This window comes from Triturus cristatus, chromosome 8 (genome assembly GCF_964204655.1).
Source record: "Triturus cristatus chromosome 8, aTriCri1.1, whole genome shotgun sequence".
Taxonomy (NCBI): domain Eukaryota; kingdom Metazoa; phylum Chordata; class Amphibia; order Caudata; family Salamandridae; genus Triturus; species Triturus cristatus.
Window position 1 is genome coordinate 836,065,311 of NC_140591.1, and position 25,539 is coordinate 836,090,849.

Here is a 25,539-nt window from a genome sequence, read left to right on the forward strand (position 1 = left end):
TAGAAGTATGATTAATAGATTTCACCATCCAGCAGGCCATTTTCCCAATAGATTTGGCATTATAAACCGCCAAAGCAGGAACACCAATAATTGAAACAGCTAAGCTAAGGTATTCAGACTTGGAATATAAATGCAAAGATGGGTCACAATCCTCCTGTAACATTACAGTATCTCGAAGCACACGAGAGTTGGCATTCGGGTGCGATGCAAACATCAACAAACTGAGTCTCGTAATGGCACAAGGGCCTCCGGAAATGTTTGCAGGGACAAATGGCCAGGAAGTATTACCACATGAGAAAAGCCATCCGGCAGGTAGTAACATCGTGCGATAGTGACTGGGGGTAACTACCAAACTATTACAAGTCATATTGTTCTGAACTGAAACACATGTGGTCGGTGTCCTTTGAAAGCACAAAGTCCGTTCGTGAGCGGTAAATGAAGTGGCGCCTTTTAGTTTGAGGCGTAGACATTCAGAGATCGCACTAGGATTACACGTAAGAAAGAAGCACAAATCACCTTGTGTGATATTATAAGTAAGTATTTGGGACTGGATGGGGGTTTGCTCGTTCGGCAATTCAATACATAGGGGGCAATATACATGGGTAGCAAAATCACCCAGGAGAATATTGGGACGGGCCTTCGAGACATTAAAAATATGAGTTAAAGTTTCCAATGAGGCGGGGACAGCAACCAGGCAGGTCGCCAGAATGTCATGGACAGATCTCATCGGTGTCAAACAGAAGTGAGGGGCGTCAGTCACCCTTTTGGCAAGTGCGGTCCAAAAGTTCGATGATGAATCCCATGCAGCGAAGGAACGCAACACTCGGGTTCCCAGTTCATCCCGGGTTGATAGGATCCCTCCTTTCTCATCGTACCAGTCCGAAAACAGTCCGGCTCCGACACATCCTGCAGCAACAATCCAAAGAATGATCTGAAAGAGAACCAAATACAGGCATTAATCATTCTCGTAAATAACATTTATCAGCCGGGACCGCTTCCCAGCTATCTTTCCCTGGTCTCATAACCAAAATGGTATTATCCTGACCGGTGGCAATGACCTCTGCTTGTTCAGGGGGATTCTTAGGCGACTGCACCCAAACTCTGGCCCCAGGATTATCCGTGGAGCCAAAACCTTTCTGGCCACGTACAGTTAGCAACGTTGGAGCAGTGCCTTTCATTAATACACCACTGAAAACAGGCATTATGAGTAATTGAGCCACTCGGTCAGTGCGATGTATCAGTAAGTCAATCTCACTGCTATTCAGCAGGAGCACCTTAATCTCTCCCTGATAATCACTGTCGATAATTCCTCCAAGCACCTGAATGCCTTTTACAGCCAGCCCCGATCTAGGGGCGATCAATCCGAAATTTCCAGGTGGTATCTGAACACCAACACCTGTCTCTATGATGACTCGATCTCTACTTTTTATAACAATGTCATCCATAGCATGCAAGTCTAAACCTGCCGACCCTGGGGTCGCTCTACATGGAGCCAAAGCTCCGGGAGTAATTTCCCAATACATCACGGTTTCTCTGATTTCATTAGGCATAGCCTCAGCATTCGGGGGAAACAAACGCATGAGTGGAGATTCAGCATTTAAAAAAGGACGATTGTTCAAAATCAATAGTGCTTGGGGCAAAAAGTCTCGCCAATTTTTATACTTGTCATCCGTTAACTTACGCAGCTGGTCCTTTAGCAGGCCATTCAATCTCTCCACCAGGCCCGAGGCCTGTGGGTAGTAGGGGATATGGAATATCCATTCAATATTGTTTTCCGCACAGAACTCCTGTACCAATCTTCCACGAAAATGGGATGCATTATCAGATTGAATTTGGAATGGCACACCATAGTACATCATAATTAATTCTAATGTTTTAATGGTATTCAATTGGGTAGCTTGCTTACAGGGAAGGGCTACCAGCAGGCCACTGTATGTATCAACAATAGTGCAAACATATTGACAATTCCTACTCATGGGAAGTGGACCAATGTAATCGATCTGCCAAATTTGAGCGGGCAATTTGCCGCGATGTAAATGACCTTTAACAATTTGGGGCACCTTACGCCGTCTGATATGCTGACAAATGGGGCAGTGTAAAATAACATTTTTGATTAAATCTAAGGGAATATAAATTCCTCGATCAGCAGCCCACCTGCTAGTGGCCTTCTCTCCAAAATGTCCTGCCTTCTGGTGTGCCCATTTCGCCAATCCCGCAATATCAGAATCTTGCCTGTCCACCACTGCCTCAGCAATTTTAGACTTCTCATCTGCAATGTTATGAAAAAATTTGTCAAGAGAATCTATCGGGGTGTGAGCGTCCACATGGAAGATTGTAACAGTACTCTGTGGGAGCATCTCCCAAATTTCTTGCCATAACTCTTTTCCCCATAATTCTTTGGAATGTAACTTCCAATTATGGGAATGCCAAGTTGGCAACCAAACAGCCAGTCCATTGGCAGTAGACCAAGAATCAGTGAAAATATGACATGTACCAGGTAACTCTTGTTTCAAAACTTGGTAAACAGCGTAAAGCTCGGCAAATTGGCTGCTTTTACCTTCACCAGTTGTGCTCAACAATTTCTGTGTGATCGGATTATAGGACACCGCCTTCCAGTGCCGTGTCATCCCTATAAACCTCGCTGAATCATCAGTGAACCAAACATGGTTTCTTTCCGCTGCGGACAAATCATCAAAAGGCTTACCCCACTTGACAGGAGACTCCTGTGCTAAAGGTACGGAACATTCACTCTGTCTCAGTCGATGGCGCTCGCGCCACCTGCTCATGTAAAGAAGCAATTCCTTTCGGGCCCACACGTGCCCTGTCTTGTATGTACCATTTCCATTTAATCACACTCGCCTCTTGAGCGTGTCCAATTCGGTGAGTTTTCGGCGAACTCAGGACCCACTGCATGATAGGAATTTCCGGACGCAGAACTATATCATGTTCCAAAGTCAATTGCTCGGTATCCACCAGAGCCCAATAACAAGCAAGTAACTGTTTCTCAAAGGGTGTGTAACGCTCACCAGCATCAGGTAACTTTTTGGTCCAAAAACCTAACGGTACTTTACTCCTGCCTTGTTTCTGCCACAAACTCCAATTTGCATAAAGGCCCTGTACAGACACATTCAAATCCACGTCACCATCACGTACAGGCCATAAATCCAGAGCATGTTGAATTGCCTCTTTTGCCAGACTAAACGCATCTTGCTGTGGTTTATCCCATTCAAATGCATTCTTTTTACGCATGACCCGGTACAAGGGGGCCAATATTTGACTCAAATGAGGAATATGCTGGCGCCAAAAGCCAAACAGACCAATGAAGCTCTGGGCTTCTTTCCTATTTCTAGGAACTGCAAAATCAAGAATCTTCCGTTTAACCTGAGGGATCACTTCACGGTGCCCTTCATGCCAATTAATACCCAAAAATTTTACAGCCTGGGACGGACCTTGCAATTTATCTGGGTTGATTTCCCAACCTTTCTCACGCAGGCACTCAATGACTCTGTCTAATTGGGTCTGAACTTCCTCTTGTGTTTCGCCTTGGATCAAAACATCATCAATATAATGACATATCTGAATTTGGGGATGAACCGGTACCTCAGCCAAATGCTCTGCCACCAGCCGGTGACATATCGTAGGACTATGCACATAGCCCTGGGGAAGACTTCTAAACGTCATCTGACGCCCGTTCCACGTAAAACTGAATTGTTCCTGACACTCTGGGGCAATCGGAATTGAAAAGAAAGCATTAGCAATATCAATGGACGCGTACCATGTACCTGGATGCTTTTGGATTCTCTCAATAAGTGTAATAACATCCGGTACAGCAACAGTCAAAGAGGGTGTGTGCTTGTTCAATTCTCGATAATCAACGGTCATGCGCCAAGAGTTATCACTCTTACGCACCGGCCAAACAGGATTATTCCAAGCAGAAGTAACTGGGGTTATGACTCCTGCATCCACTAACTCCTGAATAGTGGTACTAATCTCCTCATGACCACCTGGAATACGATACTGCTTCTGACAAACCACTTTTGTCGCATGGGGAACTTGTATGGGGGGCATCCTTAAACGACCAACCCGTATAGGTCTGGACGATATATAATGCGTTGTTCCAAATTGGTAACATCCGTCATCTAGATGCAAAGTCATTCCTCTCAAAATATGAATCCCAATTATGAATTCTAGAAGTGGCACTACTAGTACAGAATACTCTTTTCTAGGAATTCTACCTATTCTCATTTCAAGCAAAGTTTGAACTGCAGGGGTTTCTTTTCCACCTAGTCCGGTAATAGTAAAAGGCTGACCTGTAAACTTCTTTGATTTTCCATGAATAAGAGTGGCCTCCGCTCCTGTATCTACCAATGCTCGGGCCCTTTGGATATTACGATGTCTCCAATAAATATCAATATCTACATAGGGTCTATTATCTCTGTGAGCCCATCTGTGTACCGGAGCTTGACCTATTTCCTAGTCATTCTTACTGCATTCTGTGTACCAGGATAGATCAGGATAAAGACTCTCACGTTTCTTAGGTATCGGTACCTCCTGTTCATATCCATTCCCAGTACGGAACGGATTCGTATCTTCTGCATTGTACTGCGGGTTACGATCGACCAAACTGTGACGATCCTCTCTCCTCCTCAACTCAGGGGATTGATCCCTATCATCTCTACGTCTGCTGTAAACATAGTCAGTTCTCCCCCTTTCTCTTTCCCCCTCTCTCTCCCTGTCTCTCTCTCGACGGGGGGACACATCACGTGCAGAACGTCGATCATCACGACGAACAGAGCGCCCACGGCGGTCGTCATCACCGCTACCGTCAGAACCACCACGATCACACTCAGTGGTCCGAACACGCCGGGCACCCTCCTTTCGATCCAAGCCACGTTTGCGAAACAACTCCCACAAACGAGCGGTAGTCTCACCATCAATATCCTCCCTCCGCACACCATCAGCCAGAAGACCAGAAAAAATATCACGTCTAGTAAGTTTATTTTCACCAGGAGTACGAGTGTCAGGCCGGGACTGCCGTTCAGGTTTAAACCACTCACCCAACTCACCGAGTTGGCGCACCGATTCCAAAACCGTAGATAATACGTTACCAGTCTGATTAATCAATAAAGTCATCATGACCTGCTTATAAGCAACAGGGGAAGATCAAATGATACGGTTCCGCACAGAAGATGTCAATGAACCATCAAGCAACCTGTCAGCAGTACCCAGAAAAATTGCCGTTTTCATCACCTCCTCTTTGAGACGTTGAGCAGCATCACGCAAAGTATACCACGGCTTGTCATTCACAGGCCAGTCAGATTCAGTAGGATATTTTAGATTACAACCCTCAGTCGCCAATTGGAGTAAAGAAATCTGACCAACACCATTATAGTTACGAAAATGATCCTGCACAGTAGAATCCAAACTCAAGGAACAGAACTTTAAACAATCGCCAGTATCCAACATAATACCAGCAGCGCCCAGTTCATAAAGGCGCACCATCCATGTGAGCAAGGACTCACCAGCTCGCTGCCGAAATCGCTGCAAAATATCACTAATTTCCTGCTGAGTAAAGTCTTCTAAACAGTCCAAAGAAATACCCTGCGGAGCATTGGGAGACTGCTGCAACTTCCGACGGAAAACTGGATGCGCAGAAACCGCGGGACGAGCATCACAAGGAGCCCGATCAGTACTCGTAGAGGGACAATCAGTGTAAGAAGCATTGATCCCACTCGAAGAACGAGCGTAATCACGGGGTGCACCATCAAAGGTGCGAGAAGCAGACTTACAATCATGGCGGGAGCGAGAAGACTCGCGCTTGGCAGACTCCTCACCCGAGGAACAAGAATCAGTCGAGTTCCAGATATTACCATCCCATTCATCAGGATTCCAATCCAGCCCGGCTGTCGCCACGACCAGACGCACCTTTCGCGTCGAAACCCGACCGCGCCTGTTCTTGTATTTATAACGAGCAATTCGCACAGCCGCCCGTTCGGCAATAGTTTGGTAAGTCTCAAGTTTATCAGCAAGCAACTTATTTTGACACCGCAACAAAGTATGAGAATTCTGAATCTCAACAAAGTGCGCTTCCACATCTTTAAGAGATATCTGTAACTTCAACAATCTCTCATGCAGAATCCTGTATGCAGACAAAAGAATCCAACCTCTGCGCCCCAAAATGGGAATCACCTCACCCTTCGATACGGGTGCCTTCTGCAAACAAGCAATCACATCAGCCGGCTCTGCCAGCTCCAAAGAAGAATTCCAATTCTCACTCAAACCAGTGGAATCAGCCCACTCACGGGCCAAGGCCTCATAAGGCGTTGAATCCCATCCGGGAATATCAACGGGCAACTTAAAAGTAGATTTAGACCTTCTAGAAAACATCGTGAAAAAGGAAAAAGAAGAAAAGAAGAGAAAGAAAAGAAGGAAGAAAAATAAAAACTATACACACAAATATACAAAAATAAAATGCAAACAAAACCACGCACGCGCCGAAAGCAAACACAAGACAACCACAACGCACACAGGTTTCGTAAACGGTTCGTGACGCCAAATGTTCTGCTTGGGTTTTCGGAACCCGCTCAGCAGAGCCTCTCTAACCCAAACCAGAACGTTACCCCCTCCCTAGGGCCTATTTACACCTAAATAACCACATATATGTACCACCTAAGGACAGGGAATTCCTACTATATATACCAAGACCTACAAGTCACAGCCTCGCGGTCCCAAATGGACCCAGGACTTCCTGCCCAGACGGCAGCCACAGACTTCCTGCCCAGACGGCAGTCACAGCCTCGCGGTCCCAAATGGACCCAGGACTTCCTGCCCAGACGGCAGCCACAGCCTCGCGGTCCCAAATGGACCCAGGACTTCCTGCCCAGACGGCAGCCACAGCCTCGCGGTCCCAAACGGACCCAGGACTTCCTGCCCAGACGGCAGCCACAGCCTCGCGGTCCCAAACGGACCCAGGACTTCCTGCCCAGGCGGCAGCCACAGCCTCGCGGTCCCAAACGGACCCAGGACTTCCTGCCCAGACGGCAGCTTTAGACAAGTCACAGCCTCGCGGTCCCAAACGGACCCAGGACTTCCTGCCCAGACGGCAGCCACAGACTTCCTGCCCAGACGGCAGTCACAGCCTCGCGGTCCCAAATGGACCCAGGACTTCCTGCCCAGACGGCAGCCTTAGCACGAGTTCATCCTATAATTACCACGACATCAATGTTACTATATATCAGATCACACAAAGACAGCTAGTTGAGCACAACTTGTTCCCCAGTTCGAAGGGCTCCTTTCTCCCTTATTCAGTTACCACCTACCTGATCAGGATTAACATCTGTTCATGTTAAGTCACAGCTGACTAGAAGAATAGGTTACCCTCTTACACAAGAACACGTAGCACATATTGCTTTACTACAAACTGAATACTTTATTTAGTTATTACATGCACACTCACGGAACATAACCTGCAAAGAAAAGTGAAAGATTAAGTTGTACACTCTAATAGTAAGGGGTTGACATCACCTTGGTCGTATGTAGCCTGCACTCAATGGTCATCTAGGTTCCCTTCTCGTCTGCGCCTCGGCTTCGCCTGGAAGTCACACCTCCGCAATCACGGGTTTACTCCCGTCTCCCTCTCCGAGTCACTGGGACCTCTTCCTCATCGGCTACTCTCTTCTCTTTGGAATATCTATCTCTCGGTTTTTCTCCACCTCCAAGTTTGTCATCTGTCTTCCCTGGAATAAGTAGCAGCTTTACTACTAACGGCCAGATGCCGCCCATGGACAAGAAGCAAGTGCCAGTATCTGCCTCAAACTTTTACTAATATAGACGTGCATTTCCTCATGGAAAATTCCAGCCCGTAACCTGCCGCCCACCAAATTCTTGTACCTCCCCGTGCCAAGGACACGTTCCCAGCCGGCCGGCCTGATGTAGTGTCTTCGGCATGAAGAAAAATACAATCCTTCGATAAGGGCCGGCCTGAACCGGTTCTCTCCAAGCGAATAACACCTCCTAACTAAAACACTGCCTATGACCTAGAAACATCCCGAGCTGCCAGAGCAGGAGGAAAGATGGAGTCTCTCCCGTTTAAGGCCTACCAGGCCTGAATTCAGCACGGCTCCATGAAATACCCTCACTACAGAACAGATTACCCCTAATGCTAACGAATCTATCCCCTAGGATATATATATGCAAAGCCTGATCTATGGGGAAGAACACAGGATCATGTCGAAGTGCCTAATAAATAGGCTCTATACACTACTCTAACCCTTAGACTTGAATGGAAAGAGACTGAAGTCACCTAAATCACCCTTCAACACAATAAGACCGGAAAGATCGAGCAGTACACCGGCACAAACCCACACTGATTAATGTGAATCAGTCGAGGGATAAATTGAAGAATTCTATTTGCCAACAACTTACTCAGAATCTTATAATCTGTATTTAGAAGTGAGAGGGGTCGGTAGCCTGCCATGTCTTTACTGTCCCTGCCCAGTTTCGGGAGCGAGACCACTGTCGCTTGTAGTGTAGTAATAGGAAGCAAACTGGTGTCCAATGATGCCTGATATAGTCTCTGTAAATGGGGGACTAATAATTCTGAGTATGTTGCATAGAACTCTATGAGCAATCCATTATTGCCTGGTGTTTTGTTGCAGGGGAGAGCTTTTATCGCTGCTCTTATTTCCATGCTAGTTATAGGCCTCTTCAGATCTGGTTTGTGATCGCTTAATAACTGTGGGAGTTGTAGCCCTTAAAAGAAGGACTTGTATTCATCTTCACCAACCTCTTCCGACCCTGTATACAGCTTTTCGTAATAGTTTTTAAAGGCAGTGTTTATTCCTAATTGGGTACGTACAACAGCGACGTCTGGAGTGTTGATGTCAAGAATAGGAGACACTGGTGGTGTGTCTTTAATAATTCTAGCGAGTAGTGGGCCCACTCTTTCTGCTATTGCATGCTACTTCTGCATGACTAAGTGGCAATCCAAAGTATGAAGTTCTTCTAGGAGTTCAGCGTGTGTTATATGTGCCTCTTGTAACGCGTCCTTAGCTGTGTCGCTTGTTGCTACTTCCTGTTCTAACGTACCCAGCTTATTGTGCGCTCCCACCCGTGTGCTAATCGCCACCCCTCGTATCACAGTTTAGAAAGCGTCCCATTCATTTGACGTGTGCTAGCGGTGTCTGTGTTGTCTGTAAAATAATTAACTATGGCCGTAGAGATGGCATTATGAAATACCGGGTCTTCCAACAGCGAGGGGTGCAACCTCCAGGATGGTATTGGTGTGGGGACTTTGCCCTATAATACTGTAACTTCTAGGGGGTTATGATCTGATTAGGTTTTGCCAAGGTACGAGGTGTCTTTAACATTGACAATTAGATTCAATGAACAGAATATTCTATCTATACGGGTATGCAGTCCATGCGGAGCCGAAAAGAAAGAAAATTCTTTATCAGTGGGGTGCACCATGCGCCACGCATCTCCCATGCCCCAACCCTCCGCCCAGCTTTTAAGGGCATCTGCCTGTTCTCTGCCTCCCGTACCCTGGAGTGGGGGGTGTGACCTGTGCAATTCGACATCCAACACTGCATTAAAATCACCCCCCGGAACCCAGGGGTACCCCTCCCATTCCAAGAACACATTGCTAAGTATCTTGAGAAATGTATCTTGTTCTGTATTTGGAGCGTAAACACTCCCTATCGCTATGTGTTCCCCATCCAATAAACCATGTATCAGCACATATCTTCCATTGGAGTCTATTTACTGCTCTAGTAGTGTGAAGGGGGTACCATTTCTGATCCATATCGCAGCCCCATGAGCGAATGCAGAGTATGATGTGAAAAATAATTGACCCCTCCATTTCTTTTGTAATTTAATGGCTTCTGCATGCGTTAAATGCGATTCTTGAAGAAACACTATATGTGCCTTCCTGTGATTTAATTGTACCAGGATTCTATGTCTCTTATGTATGAAGCCCAAGCCCCGTACATTCCAGGATGTGTGTGTGTAATTATTAGACTGCGTCATTGGTGTCTCTATAAAGCGACCTATCATGGACACAAGTCCCTGTATGCCGACTGTAAAATGCATTAAGTGCAGCTGAGTCCATATACCCTCTTAAAGCTCCCGATACTAGGTTCCCCCATAAAACACTAGAGGACCAAACCATGATGCATTCGCCATAGGGGGAGTGGCAACCACCAGCCTCCTAACGCACTTCATATTATACTCAATTCTTAACATCTGCGGAGCTCCAGCCAAAGCCCTATCTTAGTACAATTACAATGATCAATTGGACCATCCGGTATCAAGGTATAGGGTGTTTCATACTCATCTGTTAATGACATTAAACCAAAAGATGAAAATCGCAGCTTTCAACCCAAGTAATCATTGACATTTTGCGGGGTAACCAAGGGGAACAGCGTCATGCTATTCTCCGAGTCAGAATGGGTATTGGCATCTTCAGAAGAGCCCACAGTTTCTGCGACAGACTTGGCATCGTGTTCCGCCAGTGCTACCGACGTCAGGAGAGTGCCTCTTTGGCTTTCTGAGATCTGTTCTGGCGAGGGGTTCACACCAGGGCCAGGTCCAGGTTGTCTGTTATCTGTTCTCGGTCCTCTAATGCACTGTGGTTGGGACTGCTGCCGCTGACTTGTCTGGGAAGAGTTATGTGATGCAGGCGGTGTTAAAGTAATTTCTACCCAGTCCGCTGCTTCTTCAGGGTAGTCAAAGAACAGTTTTTTTTAATCATAAATAACCTTTAAGCAGGCGGGGAATAACAAAGCATACTTCAAGTTATGGACCTAGAGTTTCTTTTCAACGTCTTGAAATGTGGCTCTCGCTTTCTGGACCGCCAAGGTGAAATTTGGGTAGAGAGAGAGAGTTTTATTTTCAAATTTTATTGGAGCGTTCTCCCTAGCAGCGCGCAGTATCTTATCTCGATCTTTATAGTATAATATACGCACTATAAGTGGCCTGGGCAGTGCACCCGGAGGAGGAGGCCGGGGTGGGACTCTATGAGCCCGTTCTACACTATAATGTTCCGTAATGCCCATCGTTGCCACCTGTTCTCGTAACCATTTTTCAACAAATTGGGTAGGATTAGATCCCTCAATCTTTTCGGGTATTCCCAATATGCGTACATTATTACGACGAGATCTCCCTTCTACGTCGTCCACTCTATCCTGCAATACTTGAAATTGACGCTGTAGCTGTTCTATCTGAGAGGTGTGCATTGTTTGCTGTGTTATTAGTTCATCTAGGGCTATTCTATTAGATTTGACCATGTCTGTCAGTTTTGTGTGATCCACCTTCAGCAGGGTTAAGCTGGTGGTCAATGTACCTATTTGAGCTTCTATAGCAGTGCGCGATTCTCTTATTTCCTTTAACATCAAGTCCAGCTTATCATCCTGTCGGCCTGGTTCTGTAGGCGGCACCACATCTGTGTCAGGACTGTGCATTGGAGTACCCTGTATAGTGCCATCCATCTTTTCAGGAGGTGTGGGATCCAGCTGTTTGGTTTTGCGACGCCCCATGATTCGAATGTACAAGGATACAGAGTGACTCTGTAAGTCACTGTGACGCTACCCAAGCTTCACGTATCTCCAACGATCCCGTTTAGTTATATACATTGTTCTGCTTACAGGACACAAGCGGGCGCCACTGTATATCGCTCTAGAAGGGTCCCTGCCAGAGCCAACTCCTTCAATCCAAGGTGTAGCCATGCTTCCTCTACTCCATTTAGTGCAACTCACCACAGCTCCATGATTCCAGGCCGCGGCTATGAGCGAAAGTCCAGTGTCCAATACTGTTTGCGAACTATGCCTTCCACCATGTAGTGATGGTGCCCTGTAATATTGACTTATAATCTGCAGCACTATCTGGGCACCCCCGCGGTCAGCGTCCCAACCCACTCCTCACAGGTCAGCCAACTCAAACTCAGCAGCAGCGGCATCCAATGAGGCTAGCAAGTCACTCCGCATCACACACTGCACAGAATATTTCAATAATCATGTCCACCCTTGTCCGTCGCTTATATTCACACAGCAGTTCGTTAATAGGGACATGCGCGTCTGTTTCAGTTCTTTGTTTCTTTTTGCTCACCCCTTTGTGATTGGTATTCCCTCGTTCTGATTTAGGGGCTTGTAGGGCATAGAAGATCACGTAGCTGTTGCTTTTCTCTGGTGCCGCTGCAAGCCCTTACTACATTTGCAGTTCGTTAACGCGAGCGTGGTCGCCGAACAGTGTCAGGCGGAGTGCACTCTCAGCCCGCTCCTTCGCCTTTAGAATTTCACTAATGGCGGCGTGTGGCATGGGCATCAATTCCATAAGAGGTGCCCAGCACCCTCACGCAGCGTGCCCGACAGTCGTGTTGCTCCTGGATCCCCACAAAGTATTACTGGGGAGGGGGTCCCAGCTCCACCCAAGTGTCCCTTAGATGACGGCTCACCTCCCGTGTCTCTCAGGCAGCTTCGCCCGCCATTTTGTAGAGCGCCGATCTTCCCGTACCTGCTAAATGTTGTCTTCTGTGCACGTATCATCTCCGATTCTCCGGGAGCCAGTATCGGGAATGATTAGGCGCCCTGGGGCTCTCCAGTGGTTAAAGCTGCACCGCCGGCCACTCGTGAGATGCAACACACTTCAGCACCACCAGGCCTCCCTGCCTTCGATCGCTACCTAGCTCCGGGCAACCCCGGCTCTTTCAGGGCAAAGTCGGGCTCAGAGACACAATTTTTCGTGGTCGCCGCACACCCCGATACTCCTGCCGTTATGAAGCGCGGATGGCGAGTAGTTCTCAGGATTATTGCTGTAGTGTCAGGGCCCGGTTCGGAGCTCCGCTAGTTTGCGTCCGCCATGCTTGGCAGTTGGCCACGCCCTCAAGGTTCATCACTCCTATGACCTCAATAGTTCCTGCTCCGTGCCGCTGGTATGCTGAGCTGGGAGCGCGGGCTTGCTTTTAACTATTCCAAGCATGACTGGGCGTTTCTGCCGATGTGTCCCACGTCAGACGCAGTAAAGCCGTAGACAATCACCGGACGTGTAACTGCAACAGGTGCATGTGTGGTAATGGGATATGTAGTCCCCACCTGCATGTCTCAATAACCAAGGGGAATCCCCAGTCGTTTCATGACTGACAGAGTAATCCATCATAAATCTATGAAACATACCGCTCTTCCTGTGGAGAGTCCGAGTTTCTTTAATTTCTTCCCCTTTAAAAGGGCCATTTACGAAGAGAATAGATAGAAACTACGAAAAGGGGGGCCATATGTAGGCACTTGCTCAGCCTGTCACATCAGCAGGCGCAATATTGGTTATGGCAAAGGTGGCCCCCGCCTGCATGTTTGAGTGTACTATGGGGACACCCTAGTTAGTAACTGGTTTTGTAAGGAAAAAGCCTAGTTATTTTATGACAGACTGCACTCTCCCTTGTGGTGAGCCCTCTATGATAATCATTTGATTAATTGAGGGACATTTCTAGTGAGAGTAACAGTGCTAACCGATGAGCCACAGTTACCTGTGTTGCAAGAGTATTTTATTTAATTTATAGGTGAGAGACCGGGGACCTCATATGTTGTATCCTTGTACAACCATCTGAATGTACTGTCGCACTGCTGAGGGTGGACAGAATATCGAATCCAGGATACACTTGAGCACCTTTCCACCGTAGTTCCTTATTCATGTCGACATGCTCACCCACGGTATATTGTCCTTAAGCCCCAGGCAGTCCGTATATAATCGATGTACCCATCTTGGTTCGTAAAAGAGTAGAGCTCCAGTCATATCTTGATGGTGTGGTTCAAGTTTATCCAAGACGAACCACTCAGTTTCATCTGCACTGTGGCCTTTCTCAACATAGTGGGCAGTGAGTCTGGTGACATCTCTTTTGCATCTAATAGTGCTGCGGTGCTCTGAAATTTGAATGCATACTTTTCTAGTTGTTATGCCAATGTAAAACATCCCATGCTGACATTTTATCAGGCAAATGAAGTTTGCAGTATTGCAGTTAGTGAGTCCTTGTAATTTCCATGGTGTCTGTAGACCCAAATCAAGCTCCTTTACTCTTCTTGTGTAGGGGCATATGCTGCAACTGCCGCAAGGAGCATGACCTACTGGGGGTGGCAGGTTCCATAACGTGGTTTGGTCATTTACGGGTCCCCTCTGTTTAGGTCTGGTGTGAACTAGTAAGTCTTTAATGTTCCTTGATCGTTTGAATGACTGCATAGGTTTTGCTAATTCAAGACCACCAGATAGGAGGATCACCCAGTTTTTATTGATCATTTTCTGGAACCTATTCTACAGGATACCGTAAGTGGAAACGCAAATCAGTGTATCACAAGCTAATCAAACAAATGTTGTAAATAGCAAGGCCAAAGACAACAGACCGCAGGATATCCAAGAAGTCTATCTATGGATTTATTATTCATGTGACCCTTAGTAGCAATTATCTCAGAATTCTTCTGAGGGAAGGTATAGCAATTAAAGCAACAATCATGGTAATTGAGGAGAAAGCTCACTCAAAGACAAATGCTAATCCTGTTCTGTGGATAGGCAGCTGACTACCACATAAATGAACAAAATCCAACGCATTATGGAAAGTTACGTTAAAAATATTTGCAGACATCCTTTTCTACCTATTGGAGAAGACAAAGATCCAAGAAATTAACCCCAACTTTGGGAGGGTTAAAGAACTGAATGCCCATTTGCAGCCAGCTTGACCCCTGATGGGGCCATATACCGCAAGACAAGAGGAGTGGACCGGGAGTGAGGACTTCATCCCCAGTGTCCTTTGCGGTTTCAGCGCTGTCGCACAGCCGCCAGAGTTGTTTGTGCGTCAGGAGGCGCCTTTAAAAACCTCCAGGGGCTCTCGCAGCGTGGGACGTGCGTGGGCGATCCCGGGCGGGCCCGTCTGCACCTGTCAGCGACCGACTGAGACCGGACCGGGCCAACTCTCTTTTACTGAAAAGTCACCATGGGTAAGCTAAAAGACTTATGTTCCGCAGACACCATTAAATCTAAGGCAAAGATACCACGCAACTGTGCCTCCATTATCTCCTACCCGACTACAGCTGTGGGAGCCATAACTAATGAGATTCAGGATGTAGAGGCTCAGCTGGGGTTGGGGTTGGAAACTGATGGATTGGTTGTCAATGCTACTGATGATGCCCTATGTTTAGACCCTGTCCCCAGCCTAACCTTAGATGTGGTTGTAAATAACACTACTAGAGACAATGACACTTCGTCTACGTCTTGCCCTAAAGGACAATTGGAGGGAAAGGGGAGTTCAGAACTGTCAAGAGATGTGACTGTGGCCATCGGTAAAAAAGGAGGAAAAAATGCTCAAAACCGGGCCCCGCTATAAAGGATCTACTAACACGGAAGGGGGGTGCTTATCACCGGACTACAGTGGAACTACCATCCTTTAATCTTACTAAAGTAAACGCGCACTCGGTTCTATCACATATTGACACGCTTATTGGTTCACTTAAGGAGGACTTATTTAAGTATGTTAAATCTGGTTTGGATCATGTGATGGATAGGTTAATTAGAATAGAGTCCAAGCTTGATGATCCCAGCGTGGAAAGGAGTCAGGTTCATAAAATGTCGTGGGTAATAGATCAGGCAAGGCTGAGATCGGCATTAGCTCACAAATAACTCATAACATGATCCCTGAAGAGGGAAGGCCACCAACTATGACACCTTCGGGGCCCATAAACACAAATGAGGCATGTAATGGCCCAAGGGGCAGTACTGATGAGGGAGTTGTGAGTACTTCCCAGGGGGAAGACCAAAACACAAATTTTGACAGGGCCAAATCTAACACATATAGGAGCACCTGTCAAACAAAGAAGGCTGAATTTGCCACCTGAGGCTACTCCTTTGGTAGCGGTCCTAGTAGGGGTGCCACCCCTTAAAAGTAACAGCACTGAGACAACCGAGGATCGTATTCGTACAGTTATGTTCTGGTGTAATAGGTTTTCTGAGGGAGGTTCCAGAGCACATTATAATGGCCAGGCGGGTAGGATGGGTGGGAAGCCGCCCTAAAACAGAAGATGGTGACTGTATAGTGATTAACTTTGATCGGATAGACATAGCAGGCTGGCTCTTACGGGAGAGCCCTAACCGGGGTTGGGTAGGGATCACAGCCTTACCCCTGGGTTTTTTTAATCCCCCGGTTATTGGTGATTGGGGTAGAGATAGTAAGGGGCTGCAAAGACTCACTGCAAGAAAAGGGCCGTTTAGACCTATTGTTAAAACTGTGTATAATGCTGGCCAATCCCTTTGTGTAAATACTATTGACCCATCTCAAGGTTATTTAAATGCCACTGCTGTAGCAAACAACAGAATTAAAGAGAGCAGGTTTGCGACTCCAAATAGATTTGCCTCGCTCAGCCAGTTGGATAGTAATGACTGACTAGACCCTTGTTCTTCCACTGAAGGGCATAGTGGAGATGGAGATAATCACATGAACTGTATTAGCAAACTATCACAGGGGGAAGAAAATAATTTAGGGCAGTATGTTAAGATACTAAGCTGGTACATAGCAGGACTGAAAAATAAGTCAGATGATGATAGGTGGAACGTTTTTTTAAGTGAGTTTGACATGATTGGGGTCCAGGAGACCTGGGGAACTGAGAATAACTTCTGGATGGATGGTTATACCACCTATTCGGAGACAGCCAAACCATCAGCAGCCGGCAGGGCAAAGGGTGGTTTATTGACCCCGATCTCCTTAAAAGTTGTAGGTAATCATTGTAAACTGGACTCAGGATCACCGAATTGTGTAGCAGTGCAGATTACTTCTATTAACGCACCTAAATTGCTTATTGGTAATTTTTATAATTCATTTGATAGAATTATTGCAAATGAACATTTGGTTAGTTTGAATCGTTTCCTTGAGTTGTATAGTGGGAAACAAACTACCCCTTATTCGGTTATTGTTTTAGGTGATTTTAATGTACATCGATGTCAATTGAACTGTCATGTTTCTGACAGTCTAGGTCCTGATAATCATTTAGAGATACATTTTGAACGCTCACTGCAGGGTGGATGTTTAGAGGGCACTTTAGCGGGTCATGGTCTATTCTATCCCAATACAACGAATGATAGTGAGGATATTTCTACCTTTAAAGGTAGGGGAATGCATTCCACTAATGATTATATTCTTTTTAGCGTAGCTCTGACCCCCCGGGTGATAGGATACACCACCATGTGGTCTCAGTTTAGTGACCAAAATCCTATATATCTGACATTGGCAGGTGGTCTTAAGAATAACCGAAAATCAAATAGAGGTGCTTGCATAAGATCTAAAGACCAGGCCCATAGACTTAAGTGGTGTATGGAAGTGCCGGGGGATTTTCAAACAAACCTGTTGAATACTGTTGGAAGGGAGATGGACCTCTGCTCAGATGACAACTTAAGGGGCAAAGAGGTCCTTACAGCATACTCCAAAATCTGCACTCAGGTGGCCTCTGACCTTAAACACCCTTTTAGGGAACCTTAAAATAAAGGGAAGAGGTGGTTTGATCATAATTGCTCAGTTGCCCATCTAAAGTTGCTAGCGTCTTTAAAATATAAACCACAAGATAAAAGTGCCATAGCAGCTATAAGGAAAATATATAAACTGGTAATAAATAAACGTAAAGAAGAGATCAAACATGAGGCATGGAACGATCTATTGTCCACTGATGTTATCAAAAACAGTGCTACTTTCTGGGAAATCGTGAACAAACCCTTTTTTCAAGAATCTATGGGTAGTTCCCTTGAATGTAATATACAGGAGCGGGATTGGTTCAACCATTTTAAATCTATATATGGTGATCAGGAAAATCAAGGATCTTCAGGTACTGCATTTAAAGTTAGGGCATACACTATGATTTTTACAGAGTTAGAAGTAGTGGAATCCATAACTCAAATGACAAGTAACAAAGCTCCTGGACCAGATGGCGTCCCAGCCGATCTTTTTAAATCTAATGTAACACTTTGGTCAAAACTATTGACCCATGTTTTTAACATAGCATGTAAATTAGGTCTACCAAGATCATGGTCTGAGTCAGTTATTGTCCCGATTTTTAAAAAGGGTAATAGAGGGAATCCAAGCTGTTACAGACCAATTTCACTCATAGACTGTGCTGTAAAGGTGCTTGGAAGGGTGGTACTTGGTAAACTCATGGCTTGGTTAACTGAATCCCATACCCTATCAGATCTACAATACGGATTTAGGAAAGGAAGGGGCACCACTGACCAGTGCCTGAATCTGCACCTATTAATTGGGAAGTACACCATCGCCAAGAAGGGAACACTGTACTTGGCGTTTATGGATCTTTCCTCAGCCTTTGACCGAGTGAATAGATCCAAGTAATGGGCTTTACTTATCAAACTAGGTGTGGATGGAAATATTGTCCATTTCCTTGCAGATTTGCATAGAGATTTGACCGCCACAGTGAGGTGCGCTCAAAGGGGGAACTGTACCCAGGGAATATGCAACTCAAATGGTGTTAGGCAGAGATGTATTCTGATTTCCCTACTCTTTACCCTTTATATCAATAAAATGGATCAAGTCTTAGGGGAAGCCAGTAAAGATATTCCACGTGTGGAGGACCGATTGATTCCAGCACTCCTATACGCGGATGATGCTGCCCTATTAGCGAGAACTGCGGTTGGTCTACAATGTCTTTTAACCTCCTTTGCTGTTTTTATGAAATCTTTGGATATAAGCGTAAATTTCTCAAAATCACACACAATGATAATAGGTTCTAAGCCTAAAAGGGTCAAAACTCGCTATTGCGAGGGTAATGTGATTACTAGGGTTACCTCTTTCCCTTATCTAGGTGTCCTATTTGATGATAGAGGAACGTGGATCCCGCAATTGAATGCAAAGAGAGATCCACATCTGCAGTTCTTGGTTTTGCACGTAGGTTAGGGGCAAAACCAATGCAAGCATTGTTAAATGTATATAGAGCAAAATGTACCTCCATCACAATTTATGGCTCGGATATATGGGGATTCAGAGAAGCAAAGGAAATCCAAGCAGTTGAGAATACATTTTTAAGAAACCTGCTATCGGTGCCACAATCCACGCCAACATTTATAATTCACCAAGAGACTGGGACAGGCTTTGTGGAGGACTTAATTGCAATTGCACCTCTACTAAAATGGATAGCAACTTGGTTAAATCCTGAACTTGAAATGAATCGTGAAATCATGAGAGATTGCTTAGTTCTAGATCGAGCTAGTAGCATTCCTTGGCTGTGTCATGTTAAAAGGCTGGCAGAGAAATTGGGACGTCCAGAAATATTTAATTCCCTAGACAAATTAGTAAAGGGTGATATGCAGTGGGCGAAAAAATCCTATTTATATATGGCATTCATGGAAAGAGAAGATATGGAGTTGGCAAAACCAATGGTACGTGCCCATCAATTGCTAAAAACGTCCTGTGCAATTGAACCTTATTTGAATGTGGTAACCAACTCTAACCACGGCTTTCTCCTGGTAAGATTTAGGCTGAACCAGTTAAATTTTCTCCTTGCCGATCCCCCGGGATGGAGAAGGGTGGGGGACCTGGGAGTTTGTTCATGTGACAATTTCTCCACCCAGGATACATTGCACTTTGTTTTATTTTGCGAGCACTTTTTGCACAGTCGGAAACGTTTTATCCTCCCAATTTTAAAGGACAAAGGATTTTTACAATCAAAACCAGCACTTATATATTTACAGATGCAGTCCAATGTCTGGGAAATTTTCAGTATTGCAAGATTCCTTACTGCAGCAGTTAGAATAAGGAGGAAAAAAGTGAGAGTGATTCCTATGACCTAGTTTACATTAATTAATTTTTAATAAATCAGGGCTTCTAATGTTGTATTTTAAATTGTTTGTCTTTGCTTATTCTATGTTTATAATTAGTGCAATACTATTGTTGTTAACAAATGTCACATTAATATTAATATTTGTTGTATAGATTGCTTTTATGGTTTTAATTAACCAAATAAAGTACTTTTTGACTGACTTAGAACTGAACCCTGAACAAGTGCATACTGTCAAGCTGACCACCGGCAGTCACTTTCGCATAAAATGAGAAAACCTGAAGAGGAGTTGGCTCAATCAACAGTGATTACTCAAATGGTCAAATAGTGGTTTTGAGAGCCTGTTTTATTAGCTTAGAGCTCTAGCCTTTTGTAAAGTAGAACTAGTTCCTTCTGCATTACTTGATATGGTAGAAAACGGTTTCGGTGAAATTGCAATCATACCATACCTAACAATTTTAAAACTAGCTGGTGCTCCTCAAATCATCTTAGTAAGAAGCGATTCTCACAAGGTTAAAGTGACCTCATAGATAGGTGTTAAAATAAGGTAAAAACAAAAAATTAAAAACAAAAACAACACTGAAATTCACCAGTTATTGTTAACTGAGCTAACTATAACTTGCACCGCAGCCATGCACTGCTTTTGACCTCACATATTACTTCGCTCACGACTTACTAAATGACATAATTGATGACATCCCTGATTAGAACCACTCAAATTTTCCAGACTGGGTCAAAGGCCACACACAAACTTGCTCTGGGACACTTACCAAACACAAGGCCCTACTGACTGAATCACATAGGGGCAGAGGATAGTGGTGTCAAGATGTCATCTGAACTCCATAGTGGATTGATTCACTTACAATGTTCTGTGAATAGATGTAAGTTCCTCTTGAATTACCTCTGACTTTCTCCTGCAGGATAAAGAGTTAATTGCACCTACTCATGTAAGTTATTTTTGGGAATCATGGCCCATATTAAATCTCTCACTTGGTTACTTTTTTACTACATAATTGTTCTCGCCCATCTTGAAGGTTAAACGATTAAAGGTGCTCCTGATAATCTAGGAGGAATCTAAATGGGTTTGTCTTGTCCTAACTTTCAACCACTATCCTCCACTGACTCATAATCACTTTGTTGGTCACATTTCACTTTTCATTTGTTAACCTTTTACTTCTGGTCATGCCCTAATTTATATCCGCTCACGTGTGGTCACCCCCATTTTCCCTAGATAATCACTTTATGAGAAAGGAATTGATCAAAGAGCCCTCATTCTTGAAATACTGGAGCAATGCTGTGGCTATGATCAGCACTATATTGATATGAGGCAAGGCTAAGCCGTTAGATCGCAACATATAGGTCCTGTGAAATTTACTTGACTGCCCAACGTTTCCAGTTTGTGGGGATCACTCCATCTGGCAAAATGCTATTTTCCCGGAGCTCCGAGAATCCTTGCGCATTTCCTGATGTGTACGATATGCTCAAGATCCCCAGATTAATTCAATATAGCCTTATAGTCTGTTGCCAAGGGGCTAACCCCAAGTTATAGGCTGAGCTGCAGACTAAGGCCGATAATGCGGGAAAGGGCCTTTAACAACCTATAAAGCCCAAGGCAGAAGGGCTTTAAGGTCATTTAGACATTCCACCCACTGAAGGTAGAATGTTCTAAGTTAGAAAAAGAGATACAGAAAGGCAAACATTGGAATGTTAAAGGAGAAGGCTTATACACACCATTATTAGCCCTAAACCACTTAATTGTCTTGAATGTAGGTTCCAACATTCCAGTGTTTTAATATAGCCTTAGAGCCTGCCCTAACGGGCTCTGTTGGCTATTAAGGCCTGCTTCAGCGTTAAAGGGCCGAGCCGGAGGCCAGGGCCTTTAACAAGGGATCGGGCCTTTAATGGCCTGTTGAGCCCACTACAGAGGGCTCTAAGGCTATTAGAACATTTGCCACTAGAGGGCAGAATTTTCTAATTTGTAAAACAAAGGCATCACGGAGCTCGAGGAGGTTGAAATCCTCTCAGGCTCCATGACGCTTTTGTGAAATATTGGAATGTTGATGCTCAGGGCTTCTACCGACCACTAGAAGCCTGGAGAACTCCATTGTTTTCAATGGCGCGCTCAACATACCAATATTTTAATATCTGTTCTGTTCCCCACTTGTGTGATAGAAAGGAGATTTGTTTATGTTCCAAGAAGCACTTGTTCAGTAATATGTTTTTAGTTTCAATGTTTTACGTATACTCTGAATGATGTAATCTCTCTCATCATAAGTTTTTTTAATGTATTTTCAGCACTTAATATGACTTTAAAGTGCCTTTATGATAATGGCCAATGTGAACAATTCTGCCATGACACAACTACCATTCGTGAGTGTTGGTGTGCCGATGGATATACTTTATCAGATGATGGTGTGTCATGCATCCCAGCAGGTACTGTATGTTCAGCATGCAAGGGTATTTGTATTATTCACTGCTCAATGTATATATTTCTGCAGCATACTGGGCAAGGATGTGGCTTTGTGTAGCTATTACTGTTTTTCATTTTCTGCTATTGTATGCCGCCTCTCACAAATGACTAAATAAACTAATTAGAGACCTAATGAGTATGTTCTAAGTATCTAGCTCTGTTATTCTTAGTAAACAAAAGGATTCACAATTCAACAGATTCATCTTTTAAACAAAACTACAACAATTCTTATAATAAGTAACAGTGGCGGCTGGTGACATCTGAAAGTGGTGCAGTGTAAAAGTTCATGATGAGAAAGAACCCTGTGATGAGCGAGCTTAGTGAGCGAGCCATACTGACATAAGGGCGTTCGGGGGGGGGAGACAAATGGTGCATTTTTAATCAAATTTGAGAAAGAAAGTATGTTAATAAATCAATTGTGAACGTGCAGTTATGAGTTCAATCAAGAGTATTCATATGATAATGTCATAGGTAGCTGCTTATTCAGTATAAGCACAGAACTTCATAACATACTTTGAGATAACAATGCTGAGTACCTCACAGATTTCTTCCAAGTTAATTCATAGTACGCTGTGAAAAATCGCTTAAGTAAAAAGGGATTGAAGAGGTTCCTTAGTAGTTAAGGTGTTGACAAATACATGTTAGGCAAAAATAGCCATGCTGGAGTTCAGGTGAATAAGCAGTAGAGAGGCCTTTAAATGTTGTCTTTATCTTGTTATTGTTTGCTCTGACTGCAAAGTGAGAGGATTTTGTAATCGGCAATGTGTGACAATCCTGCTGTGCTAAAGAAGGTGTGAAACTGAGGACAAGGCTGTATCATTGAAACACATTTGTAACACAACAAAATGCAATAAAGCCCTTCAAATAACCTGCACAAATGTTTCAAAATATATCAGCAGTTAGGAAAGAGCGGAAAGCAATTTTTCCACGCATTGTAAGCTTCATCATTTTATTAGTAGATACAAGCCTCTCGGTGCAATGTAGTGGCCATTTCACCTGCTATACATCAGGCAGTTCAACACAGATCTGCTAACTCCCGCCTGGTCACAACATCATAGACAAGTTCGGGAGATCCCTTTCCAAAGTTTACAGCACAACACTGAATACAGCCCGAAGCCACACAAATGATGTAATCTGTTACAGGGCTCTCTGGCCCTTGTCTTGACAAATGGTTTGTATTTATTGTTTGGCCGGTGAGGATTAAAGCACACTGAAGAACTGAGAAAGTGTGGCAGGTAGGGTTACAGAGACAAAGGAAGCTGTGAAAAGTTAAGGATGATGGGTTGGAGACCTGGCACACCCGTGTCAAGCGTCTGCATGACAGATTTGGAATTCGAGTTGTGAGATAGGTGTAGGAAAGGTATGAGTATTTCAGTAACAGCAAAAAAGAGGACAGGAAACATGCATTACACGTGGGGCATGCCCACTAACACAGATGAAGATAGAGAGAGGGAGGTCCAGCCAGATCTAGAAGAAGGATAAATGAAGGGAGTACAGAGATCCTAAAGGTGGCCAAAGTGCTGATCAAAGCAGGGAGTGGGTCGATGAGGTTATTTGTGGGTGGAGAGTTGACTGTGGTCAAAATGAGAAGATGAGCAGTTAGATGGAGTATGATGAGGGAGCTCTGAAACGGGTGTTTCTGTAAAAAACAAAAATCAGGTGGAGGGGTTTAGTGCAAGGGTGATAGCGGGTGCTAGATATAAACATGATTGTAAGAGTGTGCCAGTCCTGCCTGTGAACTTTCAGGAGCTCGAGGTACAGATGTTCCCTTTGTTGAGGGTATGTATGTACCTGTGCCTTCAGAGATTGCGTTTTGCAGGCAGGTGATGGAGAAGATACGGGGACATGGGGCACAGCGAAAAAATTATTATGATGGTGGAGAGAGTCGAGACACAGTGAGCCGCAGCATGGAAGCAGGTGGTTTGACTAGACAGTATGGATGTCATTGAGGTCATTCAAGAAGAAAGGGAGTTGGTCTGGAGGGGGCATGAGCAGTCAGTGGAGAAGATTTGAACAATAATAACTGACATCAACTTAAAAAAAATCTTACACATTTTACCCCCGCAAGAGTGCCGGTGCTGCCTCTGAATTCTCTGGTCAGGACTGGTTGGGTCTGTCACCACCACGACGTCGTCTCCCCCTAGCGCCATCTCTTTATGGACCTGTTCCTGACTGCGAAGAAGCCAGAGGGAAGAGAGCAAAGGGACAGAATGGCCAATCACTGCAAGCTTCCTAATATAGCCATCCAATGATTGGCCAAATGTCCGATGACCTGAACTACCCTGCGCTGCCTCAAGTGCAGGGCCACTCAGCCAGATGCGTATCCTGTCCAAACCAGGTGCTGCTCCGCTGCTAAGAGCAGCACCACGATTGGATTGGGCAGGTGATTTGAGCGCTCATTATAAGGAAAGATGGCTGTGTCTGTGATTCACCCACATTGCTCACTATTTAACGGGGAGTGAGACTAGGAGGCCTGTAGTGTGCATGTTGGGTTGGACAGAGAAAGGAAGCCGGCCAACCTGACATGCGCACTTCTTTCAGGCTTGAGGGTCAGTTTGCATCATGTGTGGCTTAATTACTTTGAAGCCCCACCCTCCCCCAACATGATGCAGAACTACCCAACTTCGGCTAAAAGAAAAATTCGATGCCGCAGGACTGCGCGGATAGGGGGAAAATAAAATATTTATTTTGCGGCAAATTCAAGGGCAAAATATGAGAGGGGCAACGACCCAACGCTACTAAAGAGGAGCCATGGTTGATAAGAAACCATCCTCATGCAAACAATTGCAGACTTTCAAAAATAGAGTCAAACTTTTCTTTGATCTTGAAATATGCTTAGTTCAATAACAGAGCGATCAAGAAAACCTTTACACCACACAGGAAGTAACTTGTCTGTTGCAATATTGCCAGCCACTACATAGCCTGATTGTTACATCGCCTTCACTAGTTTGTCAGGCATTGCATTGTTTTTTGGGGTTCGACCATGCGCTCGCCCATTTTTACAGTCTATTTCATTTCAGTTAGGTTAACTTATGTTTTATTAGGTCTTACAATTAACTAACTTGCTCTCATGGATCATTAGTACATCTATAGCACCATTAAGTGCATTCCGAATTGCAGTGCTTTACACTGAAGTATATAACTTGCCAAAACAAGGTAGGTGATAGTTCATTTCCCATTTTGTCCATCTATGTTTTGGACCTCATCTGTTAGTTATTAAACGTATCACTTAAAAAGAGACAACAGAGTAAAAATGGATTGCATGGATCA

At 44.7% G+C, this 25,539-nt stretch overlaps 1 protein-coding gene across 1 annotated transcript in view; it reads left to right on the plus strand.

Moving 5' to 3' along the window:
- Nucleotides 1-25,539, plus strand: part of F7 (coagulation factor VII) — a 280,047-nt gene that overhangs the window by 85,138 nt on the left and 169,370 nt on the right. Inside the window, exon 5 of the mRNA XM_085622315.1 lies at nt 22,095-22,232. Coding sequence (XP_085478441.1) covers nt 22,095-22,232 — 138 coding nt within the window. The remainder of the gene's footprint in view (nt 1-22,094; nt 22,233-25,539) is intronic.